This window comes from Rhinopithecus roxellana, chromosome 6, assembly GCF_007565055.1.
Source record: "Rhinopithecus roxellana isolate Shanxi Qingling chromosome 6, ASM756505v1, whole genome shotgun sequence".
Classification (NCBI taxonomy): domain Eukaryota; kingdom Metazoa; phylum Chordata; class Mammalia; order Primates; family Cercopithecidae; genus Rhinopithecus; species Rhinopithecus roxellana.
The window spans coordinates 82,796,966-82,823,518 of record NC_044554.1 but is presented as its reverse complement, the minus strand read 5'-3'; the positions used below and the strand labels follow the sequence as shown (position 1 = coordinate 82,823,518).

General features: G+C 48.9%; 1 protein-coding gene across 14 annotated transcripts in view; it reads left to right on the top strand.

The window, feature by feature from the left end:
• TNS3 (tensin 3) overlaps positions 1–26,553 on the top strand; it is a 310,203-nt gene that overhangs the window by 159,322 nt on the left and 124,328 nt on the right. For all 14 annotated transcript variants that reach the window (XM_030932723.1, XM_030932719.1, XM_010374408.2 and 11 more), the window contains 5 exons: positions 1,720–1,803; positions 10,682–10,794; positions 11,890–11,950; positions 14,410–14,485; positions 26,236–26,365. In XM_030932723.1, coding sequence (XP_030788583.1) covers positions 1,720–1,803; positions 10,682–10,794; positions 11,890–11,950; positions 14,410–14,485; positions 26,236–26,365 — 464 coding nt within the window. The remainder of the gene's footprint in view (positions 1–1,719; positions 1,804–10,681; positions 10,795–11,889; positions 11,951–14,409; positions 14,486–26,235; positions 26,366–26,553) is intronic.

Below are 26,553 nucleotides of genomic sequence, written 5' to 3'. Positions count from 1 at the left end.
AATCCCAGGTAGCACAAGCACACATTTGAGGTCTTTATCAGAAACTGCAAACAGAAGAAAACAGAAACTTCAAGTCACCAGTAAACAGGAACATTCTTGTATCAACATCATAAAAATAAGAGTTATAATGACACAACCAGTATTAATATTATGACTACTACTAATATTACTATGGAAAATAAACACTGGTCAAAATGTATTCTCAGCATTTAATAAAACAAGGAATTCCAGAAAAAGGAATGCTTAAAAGTCACTGGGAGGCTATGGAGCTGCACTCTCCTGCTCAGTATGTGATGGACTCAGTGCTAAAGTAGGCCCTTCTGTTCGTGACTGCCCTACCAGCACAGTCCCTTGCCTAGCAAGTGCACATAGCAAGTTGTCCATTTTATAGCATTCTGTGAAAGTCATATCACACTCAGCTTACTTTTGAGTATGTTTCTTTTTCCTCCTGCCTGTCTCTCTAGCTGTATTTTTATGAAGTCCACAGCGCTTATGTACATCATTTTTCTAGAGGGGCACAGACACATTTTCCTAAGTAAGGGGCCACTTTATCAGGTTTTGTTGTTGTTGTTGTTTTGAGATGGAGTCTCACTCTGTCACCCAGGCTGGAGTGCAATGATGCGATCTCTGCTCACTACAATTTCCACCTCCTGTGTTCAAGTGATTCTCCTGCCTCAGCCTCCGGAGTACCTGGGATTATAAGCACCCACCATCATGCCCGGGTAATTTTTATATTTTTAGTACAGACTGGATTTCATCCTGTTGGCCAGGCTGGTCTTGAACTCCTGACCTCAGGTGATCCACCCCCCCCCTTGGCCTCCCAAAGTGCTGGCATTGCAGGCGTGAGCCACTGCACCCGGCCTATCAGGGTTTTAAGGAAGCATTTGGCCCAAGTGAGTTTGAATTGTTAAGACACCGCACTCATTTTCCAGGATTTGTGCTGAAGGCAGATCAGGAAACCCCACGAATGCCCTGCTGTGAGGTTTCTGGAAGTTTCCCTCGGATACTACCTGTCAGCATTGTGGAGCTAGCATTGACGGTCAAATATGTTGTTGGAAAGCAGGGTTACTTTCTGTGGCAGTCACTTCAAAAACAATGCTGCAGCCCCAAGGCCTCAGACACTTTTCCAACCCCAGTGCCATGCGGCCTTCTCAAGCCCAGTCCTGGGAGTGACGTACTGGCGGGGCACAGGCTGGCCCACTTGTGTCCCGAGGGTGCCTCTTGGGACTTCATGGGGGAGTCCATTCCCTCTTGTGCTCTAGGTTGCTCCCTGCATCCTCGTGGTCCTGAGACTTGAGTCTGCCTGCTTTTCTCTCGCAGAGCCCACTTAAAAAGGTCTTCTTTATTTAGGAGGTAGGGTGGCCAAGGGACAGTTTTGGACACCAGCCCTACCACCTGCCTGCTGAGAAGCCTTAGTTGGTTCTTCTGCAAGCTGGGTATTCAGCACTTTTAAGTATCCTACCTTCAGATAAGGTGCTGTTATGTCAGATGAGAATTCTGACCTTGCACTATGGCTCCCACTTTGAGCACAGCATATTCCTGCAGGGAAATGAAGTCTAAGAAGAGACAGGTGGATTGGGTATGCACAGGTGCAGCAAAGGGTGAAGCCCCTTGTGGGAGCTGGTCACTTTGAACAGCCATGAGACACATCCCCCATCACACACCCACGTGGTGTGAGCTCCATTGAGTTGACTCTCTCTCTCTCTCTCTCCCCTCCAGCGCTGACCAGGCCCTTGACAGGTTTGCAATGAAGAAGTTTTATGATGACAAAGTTTCAGCTTTAATGCAGCCTTCCCAGAAATGGTATGTATACATCCCCAAAGCCAGAATGAAGAGGTGAATGAAATTTTACATATAAAAATGCGAAAACAGAAGAGGCATTCCTCTGTCCCAACACCTAAATGGGATTCCTGGGTCATGCTGAAGACTATGAAGCGGGTGGTGGGGGAGGCTTGTCCCTCGCACAGGTTAAGGACCAGGCCATCCTGTGTGTCAGTAGTGAGAGAGCCCCCTATGCTGCTGGCTTGCACTGACAGGTAGAGGGAGGACTTGCCCCAGTTGGCATCTTCCTCTCTTGCAGGGAGTGAGTTTTGATTTCCATTATTATGTTGGAACTTGGTTCTGTTGGCTAGACCAGGGGTCAGTGAACTCTCTCTGTAACAGACTAGAGAGTGGATATTTTAGGCTTTGCAGGCTGCAGGATCTTTATCGCAACTGTTCTAACATGAAAGCAGCCCTGGGCAATATGGAAATCAAGGAATGTGTCTACATTCCAGTAAAACTTTACTTACACAAACACATTAGCAGTTGCATTTGGCCAATTCTTGTAGCTGATCAGTTCCCTGAGGCCACGGAGTATTTTTCTGTCATGCTGCCCATCTCTCCCTTCTCTACTCCTGGGCATGGCCCCTGGAAAGAGCTCAGTAAGTGATGGGGAATAGCCATGGGGTGCAGAACTTTCTCCTTTTGCTGCCTGCCCCAGCAGGCTGAGGTCAAGAACCTGAGTAGGGCTGGCTGAGGGCCAGTGAGAAGGACCCACAGCTGGCTCCCCATCCAGGTGCACTTCCTCCCCAGATGGTGACACCTAGAGCCATCCAGGTAGCTCCATGGCATATTTCAAAGCCCACAGCAGGGAATTTGTAGGAGAGTTGCCAAGGCTATTGCCAAATGGTGTTCCTCTTTGGAGACAGGTAGTTGCACACCTGGCCTTTTGTATGCAAGTTTTGATGCCTTGTATCTGTTTTCTCCAGTGCAGCTGAGGGCTGTGTCAGCAGACATGGGGGTGGATGAGCAGAAAGGGATTTCAGGCATCACCAGAGGCACCTTTTCCTTTGGTCTTGCTATTTCCAATGGCCTGGCTCTGTTTCTCTTGAAACCGGGTGCATGGGCTAGGGTGTGGGACCATGGTCAGCAACAGGGCCCACATACAATGCAAGTTGTGTGCAGAAAATCCAGCATTTTATAAAATATTTTAGTTAAACAGTCACTTGGTTTTTTTTTTTTTTTCCATAAAGTGTTATTTCTTTGTTGAACAGTTTCCAAAATCGTGACATTCACGTGACCTCCTGCATGGAAAATGAGGTATAAATAGGGAGTATCCCGTGCAGAATGCTTCGCACACAGGAAGTACAGCTGTCGTCTTTACTTTTTTTTTTGGTTCTTATTTCTTATGGCACCAGCAGCTTGTTCATAACATTAAAAGAATATGGGAAAAGGGGGGAAATTTCTCCTCATTTTCTTTTTTTTCTTTTTTCTTTTTTTGAAACAGGGTCTTGCTCTGTCACCCAGGCTGTAGTGCAGTGGTGCAATCTTGGCTCACTACAGCCTCAACCTCCTGGGCTCAAGCAATTCTCCCACCTCAGCCTCTTGAGTAACTGAGACTATAGGCGTACATCACCACGCCCAGCTAATTTTAAAATTTTTGTGGAGACAGTGTCTCCCAGGTTGTGGTGGGAGGCTGTGTTGCCCAGGCTGGTCTTGAACCCCTGAGTTTGAATCATCCTTCTGCCTTGGCTTCCCAAAATGCTGGGATTGCAGGTGGGAGCCACAGTGCCCTGCTCTTCTCATGTTCCCATGCCCAAGGTTTTCATGCATCCTTCTCATCATTGCACATTTGAAGCCAGAGCATTTGCATTTTTTAATGTTTGCTGGATTCAATTTTACATTCCAAGGTTAATCCCTCTGCTCCTGAGATTAGGGAAATGCTCCTTACTCCTTGCTCTTTTCCTTTTATCGTGACCAGAGCCTACATGAAAAGATGCTCACCGAATGGTCATCGAGTGTGTAAACAACTGAAGGAATGCATAAGATAAATCTGGAGGAAAGTTTGAGACCAGAAGAATGTGTGATGACAGCTTGTATGGGAATAGGCTCTGTGATGGGAGGCTTCTCTGTTGTCCTGATTGTCCTGGGGAGGGAGATGGGTGCTCTGCAGGCTGTTTTAGGACTGAGCTCAAGAAATCATTTTAAAGTCACACTTGTAATAATCACTCTTGAGAATAATTAATTAGCGTGGAATTTGTGGCTGGGAAGCTCAGAAGTCTCAACAGCAACTCCGATGGGAGGTGAATCTTTGTTACCTTGTTACACTAAAACGCCATGGAGCAGTTGGCCCATGGAGCTGACCCATAAAACTTACATGTGTCCATGTACGTTTTCTGTTTTTATACCTTCCTTGTCTTCAGCAAACCATGAGAAACAGCTTGTTGACACTCCAGTGTGGCCTCCTGTTGGTGCTCATTACCACCATTGTGTTATTGAGGCACCCCTGAACTTCCTTACCTAAACTTGGAAGCCTTCCTCTTTGAGAAGTAGTTAAAAGGAAATACTGGGTGCGGCACAGTGACTCTAGCCTGTGATCCCAATTCTTTGGGAGGCTGAGGCAGGACAATCACTTGAGTCCAGAAGTTTGAGACCTACCTTAGCAACACGGGAAGACCCCATCTCTATAAAAAAGAAATTAGCTGGATTTGGTGGCACACACCTGTAGTCCCAGCTACTCTGGAAGCTGAAGTGGGAAGATCCCTTGACCCCACGAATTGGAGGTTACAATGAGCTGTAATTGCCCCACTGTATGCCAGCCTGGATGACAGAGCTAGACCCTGTCTCCTCCTACCCCCCAAAAATCCTGATATAGTTTTGCTTTATTATCAGCATCATGGAAATAATATTAACATTATTAATGTTTCTGACATCTCTTTTCTTTTCCACCTTTCCTTTCTTTCGGAGAGAGTTGAGACAGCAACACACGTTTCTTGGCCCCATCACTGAGTTAATGGGGAAAGTGACAGGTAGCCAGTTGTTTCTTTCGGGAGCTGATCTCTCCTGCGTGTTGCTTGCCAAGGTGACCCTGGGAGGCCCCAAGTGGAACTCACCTAAGACCATCAGTCATGTTGTCTATGCACATTTGGGTGTCTCTTTGAGGTAAAGGGAAGACAGACCAAACAAATGTCTTGGCATGCAGAAATCAGGATGTCCTAGAAATAATGCTATATAGTATTACTGGTGGAAGGTATCAGAGTTACCAGCAGTGAATCTGTGAGGGTCTGCAGCAACCTCAGTTCTTGCCTGCTCAGAAGAAAGAATTTGACTGAGAGGCATAAGGTAGAAAAAGAGACACAGGCAAGTTTCAGAGCCGGAGTGGAAGTTTATTTTAAAAGGCTTTAGACCAGGAAAGAAAGGAAAGTACGCTTAGAAGAGACTCAAGCGGGCACATGAAGGTCAAGTGTGGTGTTTAACCTTGGTCCTAGACTTTATAGACTAGCCCACTTCCCACGTCTTGTGCCCCTTTCCCATGATTCTTCCCTTAGGGTGGGCTGCCCGCATGCATACTGCCCTCCTTTTGCTTGGGAAGTGAGCACATGCAGTGTGTTTAGGAAGTTGTACGCATGCCTATCTAAGGGTTTCTTCCCTTTTCTGGTGATGTGCCCCAAGAAGGTCATACTCTGCCATTTTGTCTGTTAATGCATGTGCCCGAGAAGTTGTGTCTCCCTGGAGCCTGCATTCAATTAACAGTGCAATGGGCGTGGACCATCAGGAAATGGCCTCCTCCTGGCACCGGCTGCCAGTGTATGACTTTCAGAGAGGCAATGTGGTAATTGCCGAACCATTACCCAACATTCCTAGTGGGTGCGGAAAGAGCCCTCTCCTGTCCTGCTCATGCCTGTTTAACTACCTGTAAAAATGACATTATTTGGCTTTTGATATTTCTGTCATTTTTGACACAGTACCTCAGGTGCCTGAAGGGATACTTTGAAGATACAAGGGGAGTAGTTTTCCACATTCTCTAAAGGATGAGGCTCCTCAGGTAGCCACTGAGAGGCTTCTGTAACCGACAAGTGGGTTCATTATTCAATGCCCAGATAGAGCTGATTTACCAAGACAGGGGAATTGCAGTAGAAAAAGAGTTTAATTCATGCAGAACTGGCTGAACAGGAGAACAGAGTTTTATTACTACCCAAATCAGCCCCCTGGAAAATTTAGAGGCTTGGGTTTTTCAAAGATACTTTGGAGAGAAGGGGATGGCTAGGGAATGGGTGCTGCTGAGTGGTTGGGGGTGCAATCATAGGGGAAAATGGCCCTCTTGCCTCTGAGTCCACTTCTGGGTGGGGCCAGAGAACAGTTAGAGTCAGTTAGATCAGTTAGGTCAGGTAGAGCTGTCAGTTGTCAGAAATGCAAAAGCCTGAATAGACACCTCAAAAGGCTAATCTTAGGTTCTACAATGGTGATGTTATCTCTAGGAGTAATTGAGGAAGTTGCAAATCTTGTGATCCCCAGAGTAATCTTTTAAGTCTATACCTTGGCAGAATTCAAGCTGCTTTCATCCTTCCACCGTGGTGGTCTTGCATTAGTTTTACAAATGTGGTTTAGTTTTGGGCTATTATCGTTTAAACTATAAACTTTACTTTCTCCTAAAGTTAGTTTGGTCCAAGCCCAGGAATACCCAAGGCAGCTAGAAAGTTAAAGGCAAGATGGGGGTTGGTTACATTAGATCTCTTTCACTGTCATACTTCTCTCACTGTTAAAATTTTTGCAAAGGCCATTTTACTTAATGCCTGTGTGGCCTCATCCTGCACATCCTCCTTGCTGCCCACAGCCTGCGGAAAAAGGGTGACCATTCCTCAGGGAGCCGCACACTTTGCCTGGGCCCAGACATCCTCTCTGAATCACCACCTCTGTGGGCAAAACCACCTACACTCTGGAAGCATCCCTCAGGAGAGCAGAGCCTGTGGCAGATATGTTGTGGTCTACTCTGACCCTTATGCCCATGCAACTGAGTCATCTTTGCAGCAATTCCAATGTGTAGGTCTCATTATTCTCCCCATTACACGAGAGGGAAGGGAATGCTCAGCAGAATGTTAAGTAACAGCCCAGGCTTGGCTCACACCAACAGGTGGCCCAGCTCACCTTTCCTGGTCGATTGGTGCTGCCCCTGCAGGCGTGGCTGACTCTGTGAGTGCTGGGAATGTAGAATGAGTAAGCTGTTGGGAAAGATGTCCTATGACGATGGTTCTTGTTGCTCGGAAAAGTAACTTTTGAATGCTGATTTTTATGCCCCCACATTTTCAGACAGATTTAAGCTTACATCTAGTGCAACTCAAATGTTTAGGGAGATATATGGAGATTCCAAATGGAAGTTTTTGCTGTTAGAAGTGACTGTGAATCATGCAAGGCAACTGAAAATTTCAAGCTGCTTTATGTTCGTTTACTTACAAGTTAAAAGCAATCCTTTAGTTTTTAAAATGTACTCATTGGTTTGAGAAGAAGCATGGAAAGCATCATCTCCAGGGAGTTGTTTCCTAAAAAGAAAGAAAATATAGCAATGGGAAAATAATGGAGCTGTTTTTGTAAAGTATCTGGTTTCTAATCTTTCCAGCTCTGAAAACTGTGTTGACTAAGTAGGAACATTTTATTTTGGATAAGGCTGTTGGGATGGTCTTTAGAGGGCATCGGATACCCTACCATTGATTCATTTATATCTACTTGTAATGCCACAGATAAATGCCATGTATACGAAGTTAAAGTTGATCCTTTCCATAGTCGGCTGGATAAACTAATTGTGCAATTCTGTCCTATTATGTTCGTTTCCTCTTCTTTTCTTTTTCTTCTTCGAGACAGGGTCTTGCTCTGTCACTCAGGCTGGAGTGCAGTGGTGCAATCTAGGCTCACTGCAACCTCTGCCTCCTGGGTTCAAGTGATTATCATGCCTCAGCCTCTTGTGTAGCTGGGATTACAGGCGCGTGCCATCATGCCCATCTCATTTTTAAATTAATTAATTAATTAATTTTTTTTGTAGAGACAGGATTTCAGCATGTTGGCCAGGCTGGTCTCAAACTCCTGACCTCAGGTGATCCGCCCACCTCAGCCTCCCAAAGTGCTGGGATTATAGGCGTGAGCCACCACGCCTGGCCTCCCTTATTTTCATCCATAGCTGAATGTTCTTTTCTTTGGTAGTGATGGTAGTTCTCTAGGAAGTCACTCACAAACTCAGTGCTATTACCTGTGCCTGACTATCTGTCTGCAATCTCACAGCATTCACTACAGCTTATATTTGCAGTGAACTTTGTTGTTTTTATAAGGCATTGCTATTTAAAAAAAATGGTTTTTAAAGGCTTGCTTTTATTTGGGATTTTGAACAATTATGTTTTTTTTTTTAATCTTATTAAGAAAGCATGTGAAGGAAGAAAAAAAAAACTGCATTTACCTTAGCATTTTATGTCTTTAATTTATCTGAAAACATGATGCATAGAAAGTTGATTTCTGTAAAGGTCAGATGAGAATTATATTCCAAGAGGTTACTTTTCAATTGGTTAAGCTATCACCTGAGCAGCCCTTTGTAGACGGACCTGGGAAGTGATCACTGTTGAGAGCTGGTTTTGGGGAGAAAACTCTGGAGTCCTGGATCCTAGGCAGTGGTAGCCTCCTTCTCTTCCCCTCTGACCACCACTGGGCTTGTGGCCCTGGACTTTGGCCTTCTTTGGGAGCTTGTGGCAAAACAGAGTTCTTCTGCCATCAGCTTGGCCCTCCTCATCTGAAGAAAATACTTCTCCTGCTTCGTCTGGTGGCAGGGGCAACAATTCCAGCCAGGCCACATCAGCAGAAATGAAGCTCTGTGACCACAGTATGGGACAATACCTGGGTCGGGGAGAGGTTGTGGTTTCCCAGAGGACAGCTCTCTGCCTCTCATAGGACCTTGGTGCTAACTCTGGGCTCAGCTACTTGGACACCTTAGGCTGCCATGACCAGGAGCCCCTCAGGCCCAGTGCTCCAGAACCTTCCATGTTTGCATAAAGTCATGAAACCAACATCGACTTCACCTAGATGCCTGGTCCAGGTGCACATGGGGCACTGAGAACACCCACAGGGAACAGGGTTGTCTCAGCCGCATGGTCACTGCAGAACCACCCGAGCACATGGCCAGGCGGTGAGGGACTCAGTGTGCCACTGACAAACCGGATGAGCTGAGGAAGCTGATTTCCCAGTGTCCAGGGCTGCCCCATGCTGGAGGGAGGGCAGAACTGCCCCAGAGGAGGTGACTCAGGCCCCTCAATGCGGGCATTTGTGGTTCCTCACTTTTACTCAAAACCAGGGAGCCAAAGGACCCATGAAATCCACAATGCGTAAAATGTGCATGATTAAAAATACACGATTCATGCATTCCTCTGCCTACATACAACTGAGGGTAAGAAGTCTTATTGCCAGGGTGGAAAGTACCCTGCAGGGGAGGCGTGTGGGAGCCGCCTGGCGATCTGGTCATCGGCCTCACAGGGTTCCCACGTCTCCAGGCTGATTGACCTCTGCCACTCTTACGAGATTTTGCCCTCTTCTGAGAGAGCAGAAGAGAAGTTTGCTGCTAGGAAGATGGAAATACTGACATGCCCTGTTTCTCACTATGAATTGTAACTAAACTGAAGCAAACTCGCTTTTCTAACATTTTCCTAGTGGGTGGACTATAGATAGGGTTTTCCTTTTTTTGGTAATGTTTAACAGAAATCTTCTCTTGTTTAGTTTGTTTGTATACAAATTTAACTGCTTGAATAAGGGTGTGGATTGCCAGTGTAAGTGACAGATTTTTTTTCTTAACACAAATAAGGTCCGTGATGGCCGTTTCTGGCTTATGGTAGGATGGTTGTAGGTGCTGGCAGCACAGTCACCTGCCACTTCCTGCCTCAGTCTGCTGTGGTAGTAGAGAGATGCATAGATTGTTAAATATTGTGGGGTTTCTGGTTGTTTGGGTTTTTTCTTGCAAAGATTACAGTACTTTGGTGGAGACAGATATGGAAACACATATTCAATGCAAGGTGTTGAGGCTACAGTGGAGGTTGTGTGGGTGCAGTGGCCACGGTGAGGGACCTCAGGGCAGGGGCCGCACCAGGCAGGGCATCAGCAGGCAGGACAGGCCAGGGAAGCGTCAGAGAGCTTGGCAAGCCTCCGGCTCATCTTCCTGTCACTGCCGCCACGTCATGCCTCATGAGGACCTCGGCGGTCAGATGCCCCTAGTGTAGAAGCTTCCCTCTTGACCACCAAATGCTCATGGAAGTTGTGCACGGTCAGTATTGGAAGCATGAAGCTGACGCCTGGAACTCAGAGAGGCTGATGACCTGTGTGGCCTTCGCCTTTGAAGCTGGGCCCTGAAGAGAGAGGGACAGCAGGAAGGAGAGCCTCTTATCAGATGTGGCGTGGAAGGCTGTGGGATAGGAGGGGAGTGTGGACTCCAGCCTTTTCTTAGGGCTCCTGAGTATGAGCAGAAAGCAGCAGGTGCAGTGAGTGGTTCTGGGCCTCAATCATGTGACCCTGCTGTGGGTGAGATGCTAGTGACAGAGCACACGCTCACCGGTGTGCTAGGCCTCTGCTTCCTGCTGCTCACCAGTGGGGGTCATGATGGTCTGTGGCCTGGCTTTGCCCGGCGATTGGTTCAGTGGACAGGCACAGAGGTCTTTCAGATGTGGGATGCTCAAGCCGAGAGGCCGGTTGTGCCTCGGTGTCCCTGGTGCCTGCTGTGCTGGTGGGAAGCCATCAGACCTGTGGGCGCAGCACCATGCTGAGAACCCCTGGCTGTGAGCAGTGGACCGGTTCTCTCCCAGAGCCCCAGACCCAGCCGGGTTGTGTTTCTCCTTGAGTTCCCTTCTCAGCAGGGGCTGAGGACACTTCTGGGAAGTCTAACCCAGCTGTCCTTTTGCAGGTATGTTCAGTTCCTCAGTGGGCTCCTGTCCGGATCGGTGAAAATGAATGCCTCCCCACTGTTCCTGCATTTTGTCATCCTCCATGGCACCCCCAACTTTGACACAGGTGGAGGTGAGTGTCCTCTATGACGTGGCACCTGCGATTGGCTGGCCCAGGCTTGGGGCTGCTCCTGGGCCTCTCAATTTAGATAAACCTCTGCTTTCTTTGTGAGAGGGTCCTGGATCTGCTCCTCTGCCTCCCTGGCAATTGACTGTGTCCCCCTTCTGTGGTCAGAGTGCCATGTTTATGTGGTTGGGGCAAGTTATTTAATCAGGAGAGGGACAGGCGGCCAGCAAGGGGGATCAGAAATACCCCTGTGTATATTCACAGTGACTCGGGCAGACAAGCATTGTTCTGGGCTGCAGCCCTGGTGGGTCAGCTGTGCAGTTGGCCTTGAGGTCACAAGCCATGGCAGAAGCCTAGTAAGAGAGGCACGAATGTGACCCTGGTGCATCTCATGAACCCGTCTCCTCCTTCTCCTTTAAAATGACCCCACAGGAAAGCACAAAGTATGTAGCTGAGAGTGAGGACCCTGAGCCCTCCTCCCTTTCCCACTTAGATGAACACAGCACACGACTGGGGATCAGGGCCCTGTTCCCACATCCCCAGTTACCCAAAGGTGCACAGAACATACGGCTGAGGATCAGCAGGGCCCTATCCCTCCTCCCTAGTCCCATGCAGGAGCACATGGCACATGGCACATGGCTGAGGGTCAGGGTCCTGTCTTCTCCTTCCCAGTCCCATGCAGGCACACACAGCACATGGTTTGGATTCAAGACCCTGTCCCTCCTCGCCAGTCCCATGCAGGTGCTTGTTCATAGGTTTCTTTTGTCGCTGAAGTACATCTGTGCCTTCAGGTCCCCCTGGTCATCACGGCCAGAGTGACCTTGCCAAGCTGCTAGTTGCTTTGGAAGCAGCCTGGCTTCAATTCAGGAGCCTTTGACACCCTTTGGTTAAAGGTCAAACTGTGTTACTCTGCAGGCCTCTAGGACTGGGTCCGGGCTTTTCCTGCAGCAACCCTGTGGCTCCATGCACTGCCTTCCCAAACCTCAAAGGTCACAGGTGCAGTCTCCTGGTCTCCTCATCCCTTTCTTTCTTTCTGTTTACCAAATTCCTATTCATTCTGTACCAGTCATGCCTCTACAGACAGTTGTGCCTTTCTTTCAGTGTGCCGGCCCTTTCTGAAGCTCTACCAAGCCATGCAGCCTGTGTACACCTCCGGGATCTAGTGAGTGCTGCTGCTGCTGCTGCTGTGGGATCTGGACGGCTCAGGGAATTGCAGCTGAGCCTCAGCTGCCTGTCCTGCAGGAAGAGGATGGGAGGGTTCAGGTCAGAGAATGCCAAGAAGTCAAAGAAGAGTCCAGAGGGGAAAACACTGGGGTGGCCTGTGATTCAGCATCATGCCTCTGCCCTCCCTTCTGCCCTGCACCACTGTCTTTGGGCTGTCACACCAGTTGGCTCCATTAAGGGACATGGGAGCTAGAGGGCCCATTTGCTTTTTGGAGTATGGGGAGAGAGGGCCGTTTGCTTTTTGAAGTATGGTGGCCCCTCAGTTTTCAGGGGGGATTGATCCCAGAACCCCCTTTGATTAACCAAATCCGAGGATGTTCAAGTGAGTTTTATAAAACGGCATTGTCTTGAACTCCTGACCTCAAATGATCCACCCACCTCGGCCTCCCGAAGTGCCAGGATTACAGGTGTGAGCCACCGAGTCCCTGGCCATCATGGTGAAACCCCGTCTCTACTAAAAATAAAAGAATTAGCCAGTCGTGGGGTTGCACACCTGTAAACCCAGCTACTCGAGGTAGAGGCAGGAGAATCACTTGAACCTGGGAGGCGGAGGTTGCAGTGAGCCGAGATCGCACCACTACAGTCCGGGCTGGGTGACAGAGCAACAGTCAAAGAAAGAAAGGCTAGGTTTGGTGGCTCATGCCTGTAATTCCAGCACTTTGGGAGGTGGAGGTGGGCAGATCACAAGGTGAAGAGATTGCGATCATCCTGGCCAACATGGTGAAATCCTGTCTCTACTAAAAATACAAAAATTAGCCAGGTGTGGTGGCGTGTGCCTGTAGTCCTAGCTGCTTAGGAGGCTGAGGCAGCAGAATTGCTTGAACCTGGGAGGCAGAGGTTGCAGTGAGCCGAGATCGTGCCACTGCACTCCAGTCTGGTGACAAAGTGAGAATCGGTCTCAGAACAACAACAACAACAAAAAACCCTGGCATTGTATTTTCATATAACCCACGAGTATTCTCCTGTATACTCTAAATCACCTCTAGATTACATACAATACCTAATTCAATGTAAAGGCTGTGAAAACAGTTGTTACAATGTATTGTTTTAAATTTCAATTATTTTTTATGGTTGCATTTTTATTTTTTATTTATTTCCCACAATATTTTGTTTCTTTTTTTTTTTTTTTTTGAGGCGGAGTCTCACTCTGTTGCCCAGGCTGGAGTGCAGTGGCGCGATCTCAGCTCACTGCAAGCTCCGCTTCCCGGGTTCACGCCATTCTCCTGCCTCAGCCTCCCGAGTAGCTGGGAGTACAGGTGCCTGCCAGCGCACCCGCTAATTTTTTGTATTTTTAGTAGAGACGGGGTTTCACCGTGTTAGGCAGGATGGTCTCGATCTCCTGGCCTCGTGATCCGCCCGCCTCGGCCTCCCAAAGTGTGGGGATTACAGGCGTGAGCCACCGTGCCCGGCCTATTTCCTACAATATTTTCTATCACGTCAGTTGAGTCCATGAATGTGGAATCCAAGAATAGGGAGGGTTAACTGTGAGTGTACTGCAGAGTCCTACGATAGGATCTTCACTGCTGTGGTTTTTCTTTCTTGCTCCTTTCGATTTTGTTTTTTATTTTTATTTATTTATTTATTTTGAGACAGTATCTCGCTCTGTTGCCCAGGCTGGAGTGTAATGGCACGATCTCCACTCACTGCAACCTCCACTTCCCAGGTTCAAGCGATTCTCCTGCCTCAGCCTCCTGAGTAGCTGGGATTATAGGCACCTGCCGTCATGCCCACCTAATTTTTGTATTTTTGTAGAGATGAGGTTTCACTGTGTTAGAGCCAGGCTGGTCTCAAACTCCTGACCTCAAGTGGTCTGCCTGCCTTGGATTCCCAAAATGCTGGGATTACAGGCGTGAGCCATGTCTGGCCTGCTTTGCATTTTAAACAAAAGGTAGCCACACATCCCCCAAATTTGTACACATTTCGGAGCTTCCTTTGTCTTTTTGTATGTGGAGAGGCATTTTATGAAAAGTTAGTAAAGGGAACAAATATTCTCACTACTCACAAAGAGCTGTTGTCACATTTCTGGGTTTGCTCTGGGCCCTGTGTGCACTGATGTCATTCTGGAATTGCACCTGCAGTTTGAAACTGTGGCTGTGCACACCCTGGGCCCCTTCCTCTAAGGCTGCATGGTCATCTCCAAGCTTGGGCCTCTGGGGTTGGACTTTAGTCACTTCAAGTCAGTCACTGACCATGATGATGCTATGAGGACCCTCCACAGCCTGGGAGCTTTCTTTACCTTTTTAGATTCATTTAGATTATCAGGAATTAGATTCCGGGCTGATTGGGCATTCTGTGTAATTTCTGAGGTTTTGGTTGTGGGGTTACTTTTCTCTTCATGTATTCTTCCCACGAAATCATGAAGTTACATAATGATCTGTCTTCTTCTTCATCCCAAAGCAACGTTGGCCCAGAAAATCCCAGCAGGATCTGCATCGTCATCGAGCCGGCCCAGCTTCTGAAGGGAGATGTCATGGTGAGTGCCCGCTGTGGCCGCAGATGTGTCTGTGTCCCCACTCTCCTAGTGGTGATGACTTGAAAACAAGATTCTGTGTTAAAACAGTAACCCCACAAAAAAGTACGCTGTAAGAAGAATGAAAAGTAGCTCTTGCCTTAACTCTGGGGTCCCCCACCCCTGGGCTGTGGACCTTATCGGTCCGTGGCCTGTTAGGAACCTGGCCTAGCGAGCGAGCATGACCACCCGAGCTCCGCCTCCCGTCAGATCAGTGGCATCATGAGATTCTCAGAGGAGTGCGAGAACCCTATTGTGAACTGCGTGTGTGAGCGACCTAGGTTGCACACTCCTTAGAATGATGATCTGAGGTGGAAAAGTTTCATCCTGAAACCATCCTCCACCAGTCTGTGGAAAAATTGTCTTCTATGAAACTGGTCCCTGGTACCGAAAAGATTGGTGACTGCTGCCTTAAGGCATTTAGTTAACTTTCTGAATAAAACTATTTTAATTAAAGGGACAGAACAAATCTTTGTTCTTGATTCTCTTTCATTCTAGAGCCCCTTGAGATATATAACCTGGAAATTAATGTCCTAACTTGGCCACTCACCTCTGAGGATCCCTGTGTTCCTACTATAATTTGCATTCTTCACATGATCACTGGCCTCCCAGAGTGTGGGTGCAGAAATAGAATATTTATGTGTCATTAATAGCCAAAGTGTGAAATACAGCTGGTGCAATTACAGCTTGATTAATGATCAAAACAATGATTTCTCCAGATAATTTTGACTCTTGGGTGTGTTGGTTCTTGGAGGAGATTAGCTATTACATTTTACCCTTTTATTTTTCTTGAATACAAAAAATTCATACATTTAAAATAATTTTAGGAAAGCTTTTTTATCTGAAATAAGGTAAGCTTTTAAGGCATATGTATGACTTTCAGCATGCATAGAATCATAGAATGTAAACATTTCATGGCCTTGGAAGACCCACTTCTATAAGGCAATAGGGTGAATTGAGAATTAGCTTTTCATAGTATTATAAATGCCCCATACAAAGTTTTTGAGGATTTTCATTAATTTCCCCGTAACTCCTAGATTTTAAAATCTTTGCTTAGTGGGTGATGAACTCCCTACCCTGCTGGTCCTGAATTCTTGGAAAAATCAAATCAGCGAGGCCGTCTAGACCCATCCACGCCTGCGGGGTCCCTCTGGGGCCTCCGGGTCTGTCCTGTTTCACATGCTCACCACCTAATTGAGGGGTTCTATAGACCTGGAAGGCAGGTCTGGAACAACAGCTGGGCCCAGCCCTTTTCAAGGGATTGAGTAAGCACTTTATAAACATCTTGCCTCCCTTTTCATAGGCAAGAAAGCTGAGGCTTGGGGTGTGTCATACGTTTTTATAGGGCCATTTCCTCAGCTATCTGTTCTACTGTCCTGAGGAGGAGGACCTGGGCTGGAAGTCTGTCCTCAGCGGTGCCACACCACCGCTGCGGCATCCCTGTGGTTGGAAGTGAGAGGGAGGACCAGAGGGGGAGAGATACATCCGCTCTGGTGTTCCCTCACATCCTGTGGTCCAGAAGGCAGCCCTGGGCTTGTTTCCTAAGAGACTTCAACCTGGAGGCTCCGTCTCCCAGGACATTTCCTGGGATCGTTGGACAAAGGGCCTGAGCCTTTATTGAGCATGGCCTATGTTCAGCACTTTACTTCTCCAGCCACTCTGGAACTGGGTCCAGTGTTCCAGCTTTAAAGAGGAGGCCAAGCTGGGCGCAGTGGCTCATGCCTGTAATCCCAGCACTTTGGGAGGCTGAGGTGGGCGGATCACGAGGTCAGGAGATCGAGACCATCCTAGCTGACACGGTGAAACCCCGTCTCTACTAAAAATACAAAAAAATTAGCTGAGCGTGGTGGTGGGCACCTGTACTCCCAGCTACTCAGGAGGCTGAGGCAGGAGAATGGCATGAACCTGGGAGGCGGAGCTTGCAGTGAGCCGGATGACGCTACTGCACTCCAGCCTGGGCGACAGAGCGAGACTCCGTCTCAAAAACAAACAAACAAAATAATAATAAGAGGAGACCAAGAGGGGCTGGGGGTGATGCTGGTAGGATTTGCATCCGCCCTCATCTTGTTTGCGTAGTGTTCTACCTGCCCTAGGAGGTGACATCTCAAGGGCTGGTGCTCCCCGAACCAGGTCTTCAGTGATGAGTACTTGTGGCCCTATGGCTCCGTCCCTTTAAGATGACTCATGGGAGGCAGCTGAACAACTCAGTCATGGAGGGTGACCTTCAGGCTAAGATGTGGCCTCCCCCCCCACCAAGAGTATGGGACAGTCCTCTCCCCTGGGCTGTTTATGGGCTGGTAGCTGCAGGGTCTTCCTGAGACCAGGTGGGTCCCCCAGGAAGTGCCTGGCTCCTCTCCTCTCTTCCTAGCTACCTCCTCTTCCACCTGCCTCCTCCTCCCTCCTTCTCTTCTCCCCTCTCTTCTCTCCCACCCCACCTTTACAAACTATTCCCCCTCCTCTTGCACTTCTTCCTTTTCCTCCTGTCTGCTCCCTCCCTCCTTCCTCCTCATTATTTTCTGTGGCCCCTCCTTCCTACTGTCATTCATCCAGTAGTCTTTTTTTTTTTTTAGTGTTTTGTGCTTTTTGAGTCACCGTGCTTGGCTCTAGGCCCATGAGTGAAGTTTTTGCCCTGGAGGATCCTCGTGGGGACATGGGCTTTCTGGCAGGAGGGAACCTGCTGATACTGTGTGGCCCACAGAGGCCTTGATGAGATGGGGTGGGAGAGGTCACAGAAGGACTCAGATGGACGTGACCTGTGAGTTGGCTCCAGGTTGGAAGGGGTGTTATTATACAAATAGAGACGCAGCGTCCCAGGCTTGAGGCACCCACAGAGGCTGATGCTGTTGTTAGGATGTCTGTCTTGCAAGGACAGCCGTTGTCTTGGAAGGCTGAAACCAGATTTTGTAGGGCTTACATATTTGCATATTTTGTTTTGGATGTAGACTTCTGCCCAGTGAAGACCATAGGGTTTGTGAGGATTAAATGTTGAGTCTCCCAGGATAGCGCCTGGCAGAGGATGAAACTGCATCGATGTGACCCTGTGGCGTCACCAGGTCACTTTCCTCTATCAGACCAGACTGTGGCTTAGTCTTTGGGGCAGCCACTGCCTCTTCCCTCTGGAAGAACCCCCAGCATCCCACCCACCCTACAGGCCCTCTCTCTCGGTGCTGCGTCCTATCCTGTCCCACCCTGTAGTGGGCACCACAGCCCAAACGTGTGGTCTGAGTAGACATCACATGTATCCCTGTTGCAGTAGCTGGAATGTGGCTTTGAGCGGGCGGCATGGGTGGAACTTGGAAGGGGTGTGGTGGAGGTTTGGGTTTGGCACTTGATAACTGAGGCAGGCCCAGGAACAGGGTGGGGCAGGGCGGAGAGGGGCCGTGAGTGAGTGAAGGAGGCGGTGGCCTCCTTTCCTCAGCGTCCCACCTGCAGTGTCCCACCTGCAGCTCTTGAAAGTCTTCCCAGTGGCCTCCAGGCCACCCTGGGCTGGCATTCTCCAGCCTGCCATCTCCTCCTGGTCCTCTGTCCCTCGCTGGCTCTAACCTGCTTGGCATTCAGACTGTATGTCCCTTAGAGCACTGAAACCCGCTGGCCGCCTCATGCTGCCCCAGCTGATCCCACCATTATGTCCCCAAGCCCTGCTGATCCAGCACTGCCCACCCACCCTGGCCCTGACCTTTCAACTAAGGCTTTACCCTGGACAGCGCCCTGCTCCCCATCTCATTGGCTGTGCAGATTTGACACAGAGCCCTGCCTCCAGCCACCGTGATCGTGGCCCCACAAAGGCCCTTCCTTCCCCAGGACACCACTGCCTATCCTCTGAGCTGCCCGCCGCGTGGTGCAGCCTGCAGCTCCTCTCTGGCCATGGTTTCTCTCCTGGGGAGGAGGTCCAAGTGCCTGTGCCTGACGTATGAATCCCTCATCCTCCCGCCCCGTCATTCAGCCCCAGGGACCCCGTGCTGTTGGTCATACTCGGCATCATTCTCTCGTGTCTCTCCTGTCTTGCTGATGTCATCCACCCATGTCAGAGGTTTGGCTCTGAGCTTGCGACTCGTGGGCGTGTGCTGCACTCTCCCTGAAGCTGGGCTCCATATTCTGGAATCCACACCCTGTCTGCACCTCCAAGGGTGGTGATTCTCTCTAGCCATAGACTCCAGAGTCTGTCATCGTGCTCCTCAGAAGGGTGCCGATGCTTGGTAGACCTCAGAAACTCGTGAGAAGTGGCCGTGGCTCGCCACTGCTGAGGGCCCTTAGGGGCCTGCTGCATCATCATCACCACCTTACAGACAGAGGCAGAGAATCAGTGGCTGACTGAGGCCACATCCCCAGTGAGTCAGCTGAGCCAGAGTCTCTGAAAACCATTAAGACAGCGAGCCTCATACCTGCTGCCGGCTCCTCTGTTGACTGGGTATGTGGCTGGCTGGAGGAGGCATGTTGCGGGCACGATGCTGTGGTGAAGTGTATCATGTCCTGGTGCACCCACGTCCGAGCAGAAGCCGAACGTCCCTAAAGAATTTGAAAGTGCGAAGGTTCTGGAATTTGGGTATCAGGTTTAGCTGTTGAGTTTCTTGAGGTGAATGTTTTATGCTGTGGGGGCATAAAATATTCCGTTTTATGAGTCCATGAGTTAAGAAACGCTGTGTTAGATAGGAGATTCCAGATCTTTTCACAGGAGATAGTTTGATAAAATAATTTCCTTCCTTCACCTTTGCTCATTCCTTACATGGAATTTTTCTAGGATTGCATTATGATTTGATTCATGCTTCCTGTGTTTATGTTTACTTTTTTGTACACTCTGTGCTTATTTTTTGCAGTGTTTTCAGATGGGTGGAAGAAGATGTGGGTGATGGCTGAAAAGTGTACTTTTCCATCGCAGAAGGTTCTTTTTCCTTGCAGTGCTCATAGAAGTGATTAGCTAAGAGGTTTCGTTTGGTTATATATCTCTACGAAGCCTGATATACTTTTCTCCTGTTGTATTTTGCCAGGGCTGCCATCACAAAGCATGGCAGAATGGGCTTTGGTCTCAGCTTAAACAACAGAGGTGATTCTCCCACAGTCCTGGAGGCTGAGAGCCTGAGATCCAGGTATGGGCAGGGTGGTTTCTCCTGAGGCCTCTCTCCTTGACCTGGAGGTAGCCATCTTCTCCCTGTGTCCTCACCTGGGCTTCACTCTGTGTGTCTATGTCCTCATCTCTTCTTCTTCCAAGGATACCAGTTATCATTCATTTGGGTCCAGCCTAGTGACCTCATTTTAATTTATCTTTATGAAGGCCCCAGCTCCAAATACAGCCCTATGCTGAAGTGCTGAGACCTTCAACCCATGGATTTTGGAGGGACACCATTCAGCCTGTAACAACTCTGTTTATTAAATAAACCTCTTCTAGAAAGTTTAGTAAGATAATTAGTGCAGTCAGGTGCCACTGACGGCCCGGCCCCTGTGGCTGTGGTTTGTCACCAGCCTTTATCCTGGGAACGTTCAGTGTGTGGCCTGCATGAGAGGATGTGGTGGACACACGAGTGGGCAGTGCAGGGCTCCTGCTTCTGGGTGTCTGGGTCTTCCAGGGAGATGAGCATGCAGAGAGTTAGGGCAGGTGGAACTGAGCGTGGCAGAAGGTGCACAGAGACAAGAGCTGAAGGTTAGGTGGGAGAGACAATTGCCAGCGTGTCAGAGAAGGAGTGACTTTGCAGCAGAGCTAACATCTGTGGTCGACCTGGAGAGTAGGAGTCCAGAGTGTCAGTGCCAGCACTTGCGTCAGAGTCTGGAGTGTATGTTGTGCCAAAGCCCAGAAATCTCAGTGCTGTTGACTCCCTCTGAAAACGATCTAAGGGAACAACACAGGAAGAAAAAAATGCAGTTGCACATTTCTCATTATTGGCAAAGCATTCTTAGAGAAGAACGGGAGCCATCCCCTCCTCCTGTTCACGCTTCTTCTGGGTGTTCTGAGGGTGCGCAGTGCAGGAGTAGCGCCGGATTCCTCCTCTCCAGCCTCCCCCCACCTTCCAGTGACCTACTCTGCCATGCTTAGCACAGGATGCCCACGCCGCCTTCACTTTGCCCTTCCTTCAGTTTTGCCCTGTGACTGCTTGACGTGCTCTGCTGCAGGTTCACCGAGCAAACCTTAAGTTGAGAAGGCTCCAGTGGGGGAAGAAGTTACAGGGCCTTTTCTGTGTAAAGTTCGGATATGCAGGTGGTTTTCTTTTGGCAACAGTCATGGCTTGGAGAGGATCCTAAGGAGCAGAAAGCACGTGCATAGATTTACACCCTGAAGACTGCAGATGTCTCGGCGCTCTCAGTCTGGGTGTTTTCTGAGGCTGTCTGTGTACTTTTGAAGGCGGAAAGTGGCTTCCCAGGAGGGCTAGCCATCCTTCATCCTTCTCCTTCGAAAGGCCTCTTGTCCTCTTTGAGATTTCCCCTCCGTGGTTCTCGTGTCTCCCTTGCCTGCAGGCACATCTGCCTGGCTTTCCTCATGAGGGCCTCTGCACTGGGACTTACTGGCAAAGGTTACAGCGGTCAAGTTCACAGAGAAGGAAGGGCCAGAGTCAAGTCTAACTGCGGAAAGTGACTTGGGAAAACAGAGCCCCACTTGCCACTCCCTGGACTCAGTTTCTAGTAGATGGAGCTGCTGCAGGCAACAGCAAAGCTGACTTTGACCTGCCGTCTGCCTTCGCCTCGACACAGCCAGCCCATCCCTGCTTGGCCCTTCCCAGCTGCACACCTGACCCATCCGGTCTTTGCAATGTGCCTTTTGCGAAAGGTCGGATTCTTAAGCCTGCTCCTTTCAAAAGGGCAGAACCTCAAGAGGTTTAGTAAATATGGCGTTGTCAGGCAGTGCTATGGGGAGGGCAGCCGAGGCATTATGTAACCCTGCTCAGGAATTCACGTGGGCAGCGGGCCCATCAGGAGTCTGGCAGGGCTCCAGGGGCCTGATCCTGCTTGCTCCCTCCCTGGTCTTGTCTCTCAGGTCCAGGGCTTGTAAACACGTGCTTCGTCTTGCTGCCCCTGCTCGGGCAAATCCACGGCCACTTAAATTTTGTGTTCATGGTTGCTGGCTCTAGAACCTCGCTCCAGTGACCTGACTTGTAAACAAAGGTGTTGCCTGCTCAAGAAGTTTTCACAAACAAATAGTGCTGTTGCTGGTTGTTTCTTAGCGAGGGCAGTTACATAAGGCCAGGGAAAATGAAAGTGTTCTCCTGAGACTCTGCCCCAGGAGAGGGTTCTACAGATCTCTGCTGGACGCATCACAGCATTATTTTGTGATTGTCTTTTCCCTCTCCCTTTTAGACTGGGCTGGGTCTTAATCCATGCGGTCATCTCAGCATGGTGGACTTGGTTGTGTTTTCATTTGCAGCCAATATTTACCCACCTTTCAATTGCTTTAGGTCATGAATTACAATATTGCGAACATCTGAAATCATTTTCGGCTCCAAGTAAAGAAATCATGGTTAGTGTTGGCCCTGCCTGACCTAAGTCTTTGACCTATGAGGCTTAGCTATCTAACTTTTTACCCTCCAAATATGTGGTTGTAGCTCATTCTCTGAGCTCACAGATTCCTTGAGGCCTGCGTAGATAGTTGCCTGGGCCACCAGCGGAGCATTGAGTGAGAATGTTACTTTTTTCTGTTAGGGATGCTTTGAGGGTTTTGCTCTTTTGCTTAGTAAATTTAGGGGAAGCAGATCTGAATAGGAGCTGCCTAACAACGGCTGGCATTGTGGGAGGATAGGAACTTGAGGGCTGCCTTCTGAATTGGGGGCTGGCATTCCTGGGGCTGATACCTTAAGCCTTGACTTTCTTGGTCCAAGGTGCTTTTTCTCTTGTTGATGGAGAGTTTGAAATAAAAATACACTTCTGTGGCCTGAAGTTAAGCAAGTCATCAGCTGTCTGTAAACACTGAATTGGTGGATAACTTCTTTGAGAATTCCATGTGTCTGCCTTCGACTTGGTGTACTTCAGGAGCAAATGACGTCAAGGCAGGGCTCTGTTCCTGGTCACCAGCAACTTGTCCAGTTCAGTCAAGGTCACAGGCATATTTTTATACCACTACTAGAAAATAAATTTTGGCTATGGTTTCTGAATTGCCTCATCAAACTAAAAGAAAGCAAGAGTGCTTGCAGGCCTTCCCATTGAGATCATCATTCACCCCATATGTTTTTGCATACCAAGTGCCCTCTCTCCAGAAGCTTATGCCCTTTAAATAATATATTCATATAAATATAGCATATCATTATTGAATTTACAACTTATATTAATATGTAGTGCTAATTTAATCTTTGTAACCACATACCCAGGTCAATATCATAATACTCATTTTGTGGTCAGAGAATGTAAAGTCTAAAGAGGCAGCAACTTTCCCAAGATCTGAGTGCTCCCAGCGATTTGTGATGTCAGCATCACACCCACGTACTTTTGTGGTTGGCTCTACGATAGCATAGTGACAGAACATGCGCAGCCTTTGTTGCAGTGCTTGCTATTTCTCATTTCGTTTTTCTGTGCTGCAGAATTGTGACTGCACATCTTTGAATTGTTATTTTAAATGCAGATATTCTAAAATCTGAAGGTAAAGGATCAACGTATTCTAGAAACACTCTGGGGAGACCCAGGTAAATAAAATTAAAGCTCGAGGGATGAAGGGAAAATTATAGACTTGAATCACTCTAATCTTTACAAAATGCTTGCATTACTTTTATATCTTAAAGGGAGGCATTTGGGGGCTGTCGTACCAAGTACCACGTTGATTGTTCTTTCTGTTATGTGTTACAATCGTAATTCTGGTCTCTTGCCATTGGTCTTAAAAAGATTTGTTGATGTGGATAATGCATAATTATTGCACACTATGGAGGGCTCCTGGTTGGTGAGTGGATTTGTCTCGAGATCTGACCTGCTGTGTTGACGGTGGTTGCTGGGAGCTCTGAGGTAGGGGAAAATCCTGTGGTTTTCCGTGTCTTTCAGAAGAAGCTGGAGTCAGTTCATGATTTGGTCTGGAGGACTGGAGCGGGTGGTTTTTACCTCCCTTAATCAAGGGGAAAGAGGTTTAATATGAAACAGGGAGTGTGTATCATGAGGCCGTTAGGATCTCAAGCCAGCAAACAAAGTTAGCCTTAAAATACTCAGAGAAACCTCTGAAGGGAGGGCCACGTGATTTCAGGCAGCAGTTGTTCCCTGCCAGTGGGATAGACCACTCTTTCTTTCACTGCGGAGCCTTAGGAGTATTTGAAAGCTTGTGCTGTGAAAAATAGGAGAATCGTATGGGGCCTGGAGAGGAACCTGTTTGGGACAGGCCGATTCCCATCTCATGCCCCTCTGTACCTCCTGGGCGCTGTGGCCTGCTTTCTCCTCCCGTCTGGTATGTGGAGGGAGCTGGGATTGCTACAGGAGGAGCATTGTGTTTGTGTGTAGCTGCTGTGAGGAGCATTGAGGGGAGCATCCTGGATTCCTGGAGAGGGAGGGCGGGACCTGGTCTGGAAGGAGGCCCTGTGCTGGGTGGAGTGGTACTGACGGGAGGGGCACAGTGAGCTGCGGTTGGGGATATTCCACTGTGCCTCTTATGCAGCCCTGCCTGGAGCCCACAGCTCCCTCCGTTTCACTCCCTGCCTGCCGGGACTGAGCCCACAACTGCCTCCTGAGGAGTTTCCTGCCCCCTGTGGGCAGACATTGGCACCCATGGCAGCACATGCTGCTCTAACTGCGTGAGCCATCAGCTGACATCGTGTTGTTGTTTTTATTTTTTTAAATCTCTGGTTCCCTTAAATATTTATAAAATTTGAGAGCAAGACTGGCTTGAATTGGGGCTTCTCTTTTCCTTTCCCCTTCCCTAACCACTTTTCACTCCCCATTTGTAAGGCACCCAGTGGGAAGAAGGCAGATAGGGGGAGAGGTGGGTGCTGTCATCCCTAGCAATGGGGGCGCATGTGTGGATTTACCCCTGGCCAGAAGGACCTCCCTCTGGGGATCTCTATAGTGTGCCCTGGGTTGAAGCATTTGATGGGTGCTCAGCGTAGTTGAGTGTGGGGTATGGGGAGCTCAGAGGAGGGGCCCAGATACTCTTAGAACATCCTGAAAGGATCCCTGCAAGGACAGCCTTCGATTGAATCTTGCTGAGAAATCAGTCTCAGACAGAGGTGGTAGATTTGTGGCCAATGTGCCATTGGCTGTTGGAAAGCAAATTGAGGCAACAATTCTTCACAATTCCAGTTCTCTAGTTGCAAATGCCCTGGTTCCTGGGCCCCTGGAGGTGAGGCCTGGGTCTGAGCCCCATGTTTACAGCACCCTTGGCCAGCGCCAGACCGTGCAAGGGAGACCCAGTCGTGTTTGTCAACAGGGAACATCCTTCCACAGTCTTAATTATATTTTTTGGTTTATTTATCCCTCCCTTTCCTTGCAGATAGCACAAAGGTAAACATCTTCTGGTTCTGCCTGGAGTTACAGCTCCCTGCCTCCTGGGCTGGGCTTCTGGGCGTTTTGTTCCCCTGGTAGACGTTTGTCTGCTTAGGAAAGACAGAGCCCTCCCTGCCGTGTTCTCCTGCATGCTAGTCCGGATCATACCTGCTGTGGTGGCTTGTCATTTACTGTTGTGAGGCATGTGATATTGTAAAGCCATCTTCCTCCAAGAAAAGTCTCTCTTACGGGAACGTGTCTGTCTCTGGTAGTCACTACCCCACAGCCTTGTGGTGGGGGAGGTGCCCATCTGTGCACGGTTTGGTCTGAGAGCAGAATCTAGCCTGTCCAGGGCCTTCGACCCTCTGAGGATTTGGGAAAGTGCCACTACCTGGTGGTCCTGCTCCTGTTCTCTGAGTGAGGGGTGTCCCTGCCCTGCAGCTCCCCTCTCTGTGGCCTGAGAACCCTCCCAGTGATGCCAGTGCTGTGCACGGTCACAAGAAGCAGGTGGTCCCCAGTTATAAAGGCAGGTCAGGACACCCAGCCTTCTGCTCTGCCCACCATTCCACACATGCCAAGCATCTGCAAGGAGGGGTTCTACCCTTTGGCTCATTGGCACAATCATTTAGGGTGCTTGAGCTGCACCCTGGAGACCTCATGAACCCCAGCTTGAGTACAAATCACATCAGGGTGATTCTGAACACTTGTGTCACATGACCCCCAACAGGATCTCTGGACAGCCAGTCATGGGAAGCTAAATGCCAACACCCTCTCTGTCTCCCTCTCTCCCTTCCTCCTCCTTTGTGTCTCTGTCTCTAAATTACAGCATGCACATAGTCATTTAGCATAGTACACACAGTAATGACTGGCTGCTTCTTTTTGGAAAACAAAAAGCTTTAAGTTGCAACATGGAGCGCTGAGATCAAAGAAAAGCTATCACAATCAGTTGTTAAAGTCTAGAAAAAAGAGACCACGGAATTTCATTTTTCAGATGTGTTCCAAAACAGGGCACATTCTCACGATCTGAAAGGGTTTAGGTGTAGCCTTTCTGAGGACTAGCGATGGTGGTGTTCAGGCTGTGGTTCCACAGGAGCAGCACAGGGAACACATTGAAGCCTCCAGGGGAGCCCCGCACCCAGCAGCAACAGTGTGGTGCCTCTGCCTGCAGCCCAGCTGTCTGCAGGCGCCTTTGTCCAGGGCTGGAGTTCCACTCCAAAGCGTGAACTCCCAGCCAGAGTCCAGAGGGGAGGCCCTGCTGTGCCGGCCTCTGCAGAGTGTGTTCCTTGCTGGAAACGTGTGTCCCCGCTGCAGCTGCTTTGTTTTGTTTTTTCTCTCTAACGCAGGTGAAATGCTACCACAAGAAATACCGCTCGGCCACACGTGACGTCATTTTCCGCCTGCAGTTTCACACTGGGGCTGTGCAGGGCTATGGGCTGGTGTTTGGGAAGGAGGATCTGGACAATGCCAGCAAAGGTGAGGCACGGAGCTGGCAGCCCTGTGCTTGTGGGCAGCTGTGGTTGAACCTCCTTGGTTGATTCTTTCACTATCCTCTCTACCCCCCTTTCCAAAATTCAGCCTACTGACAAAATTGTTCCCAAATTAGGAGAAAGTGATCATTGATCTCTGGGGGAAAAAAATTATGGATAACCAATGATACTGCC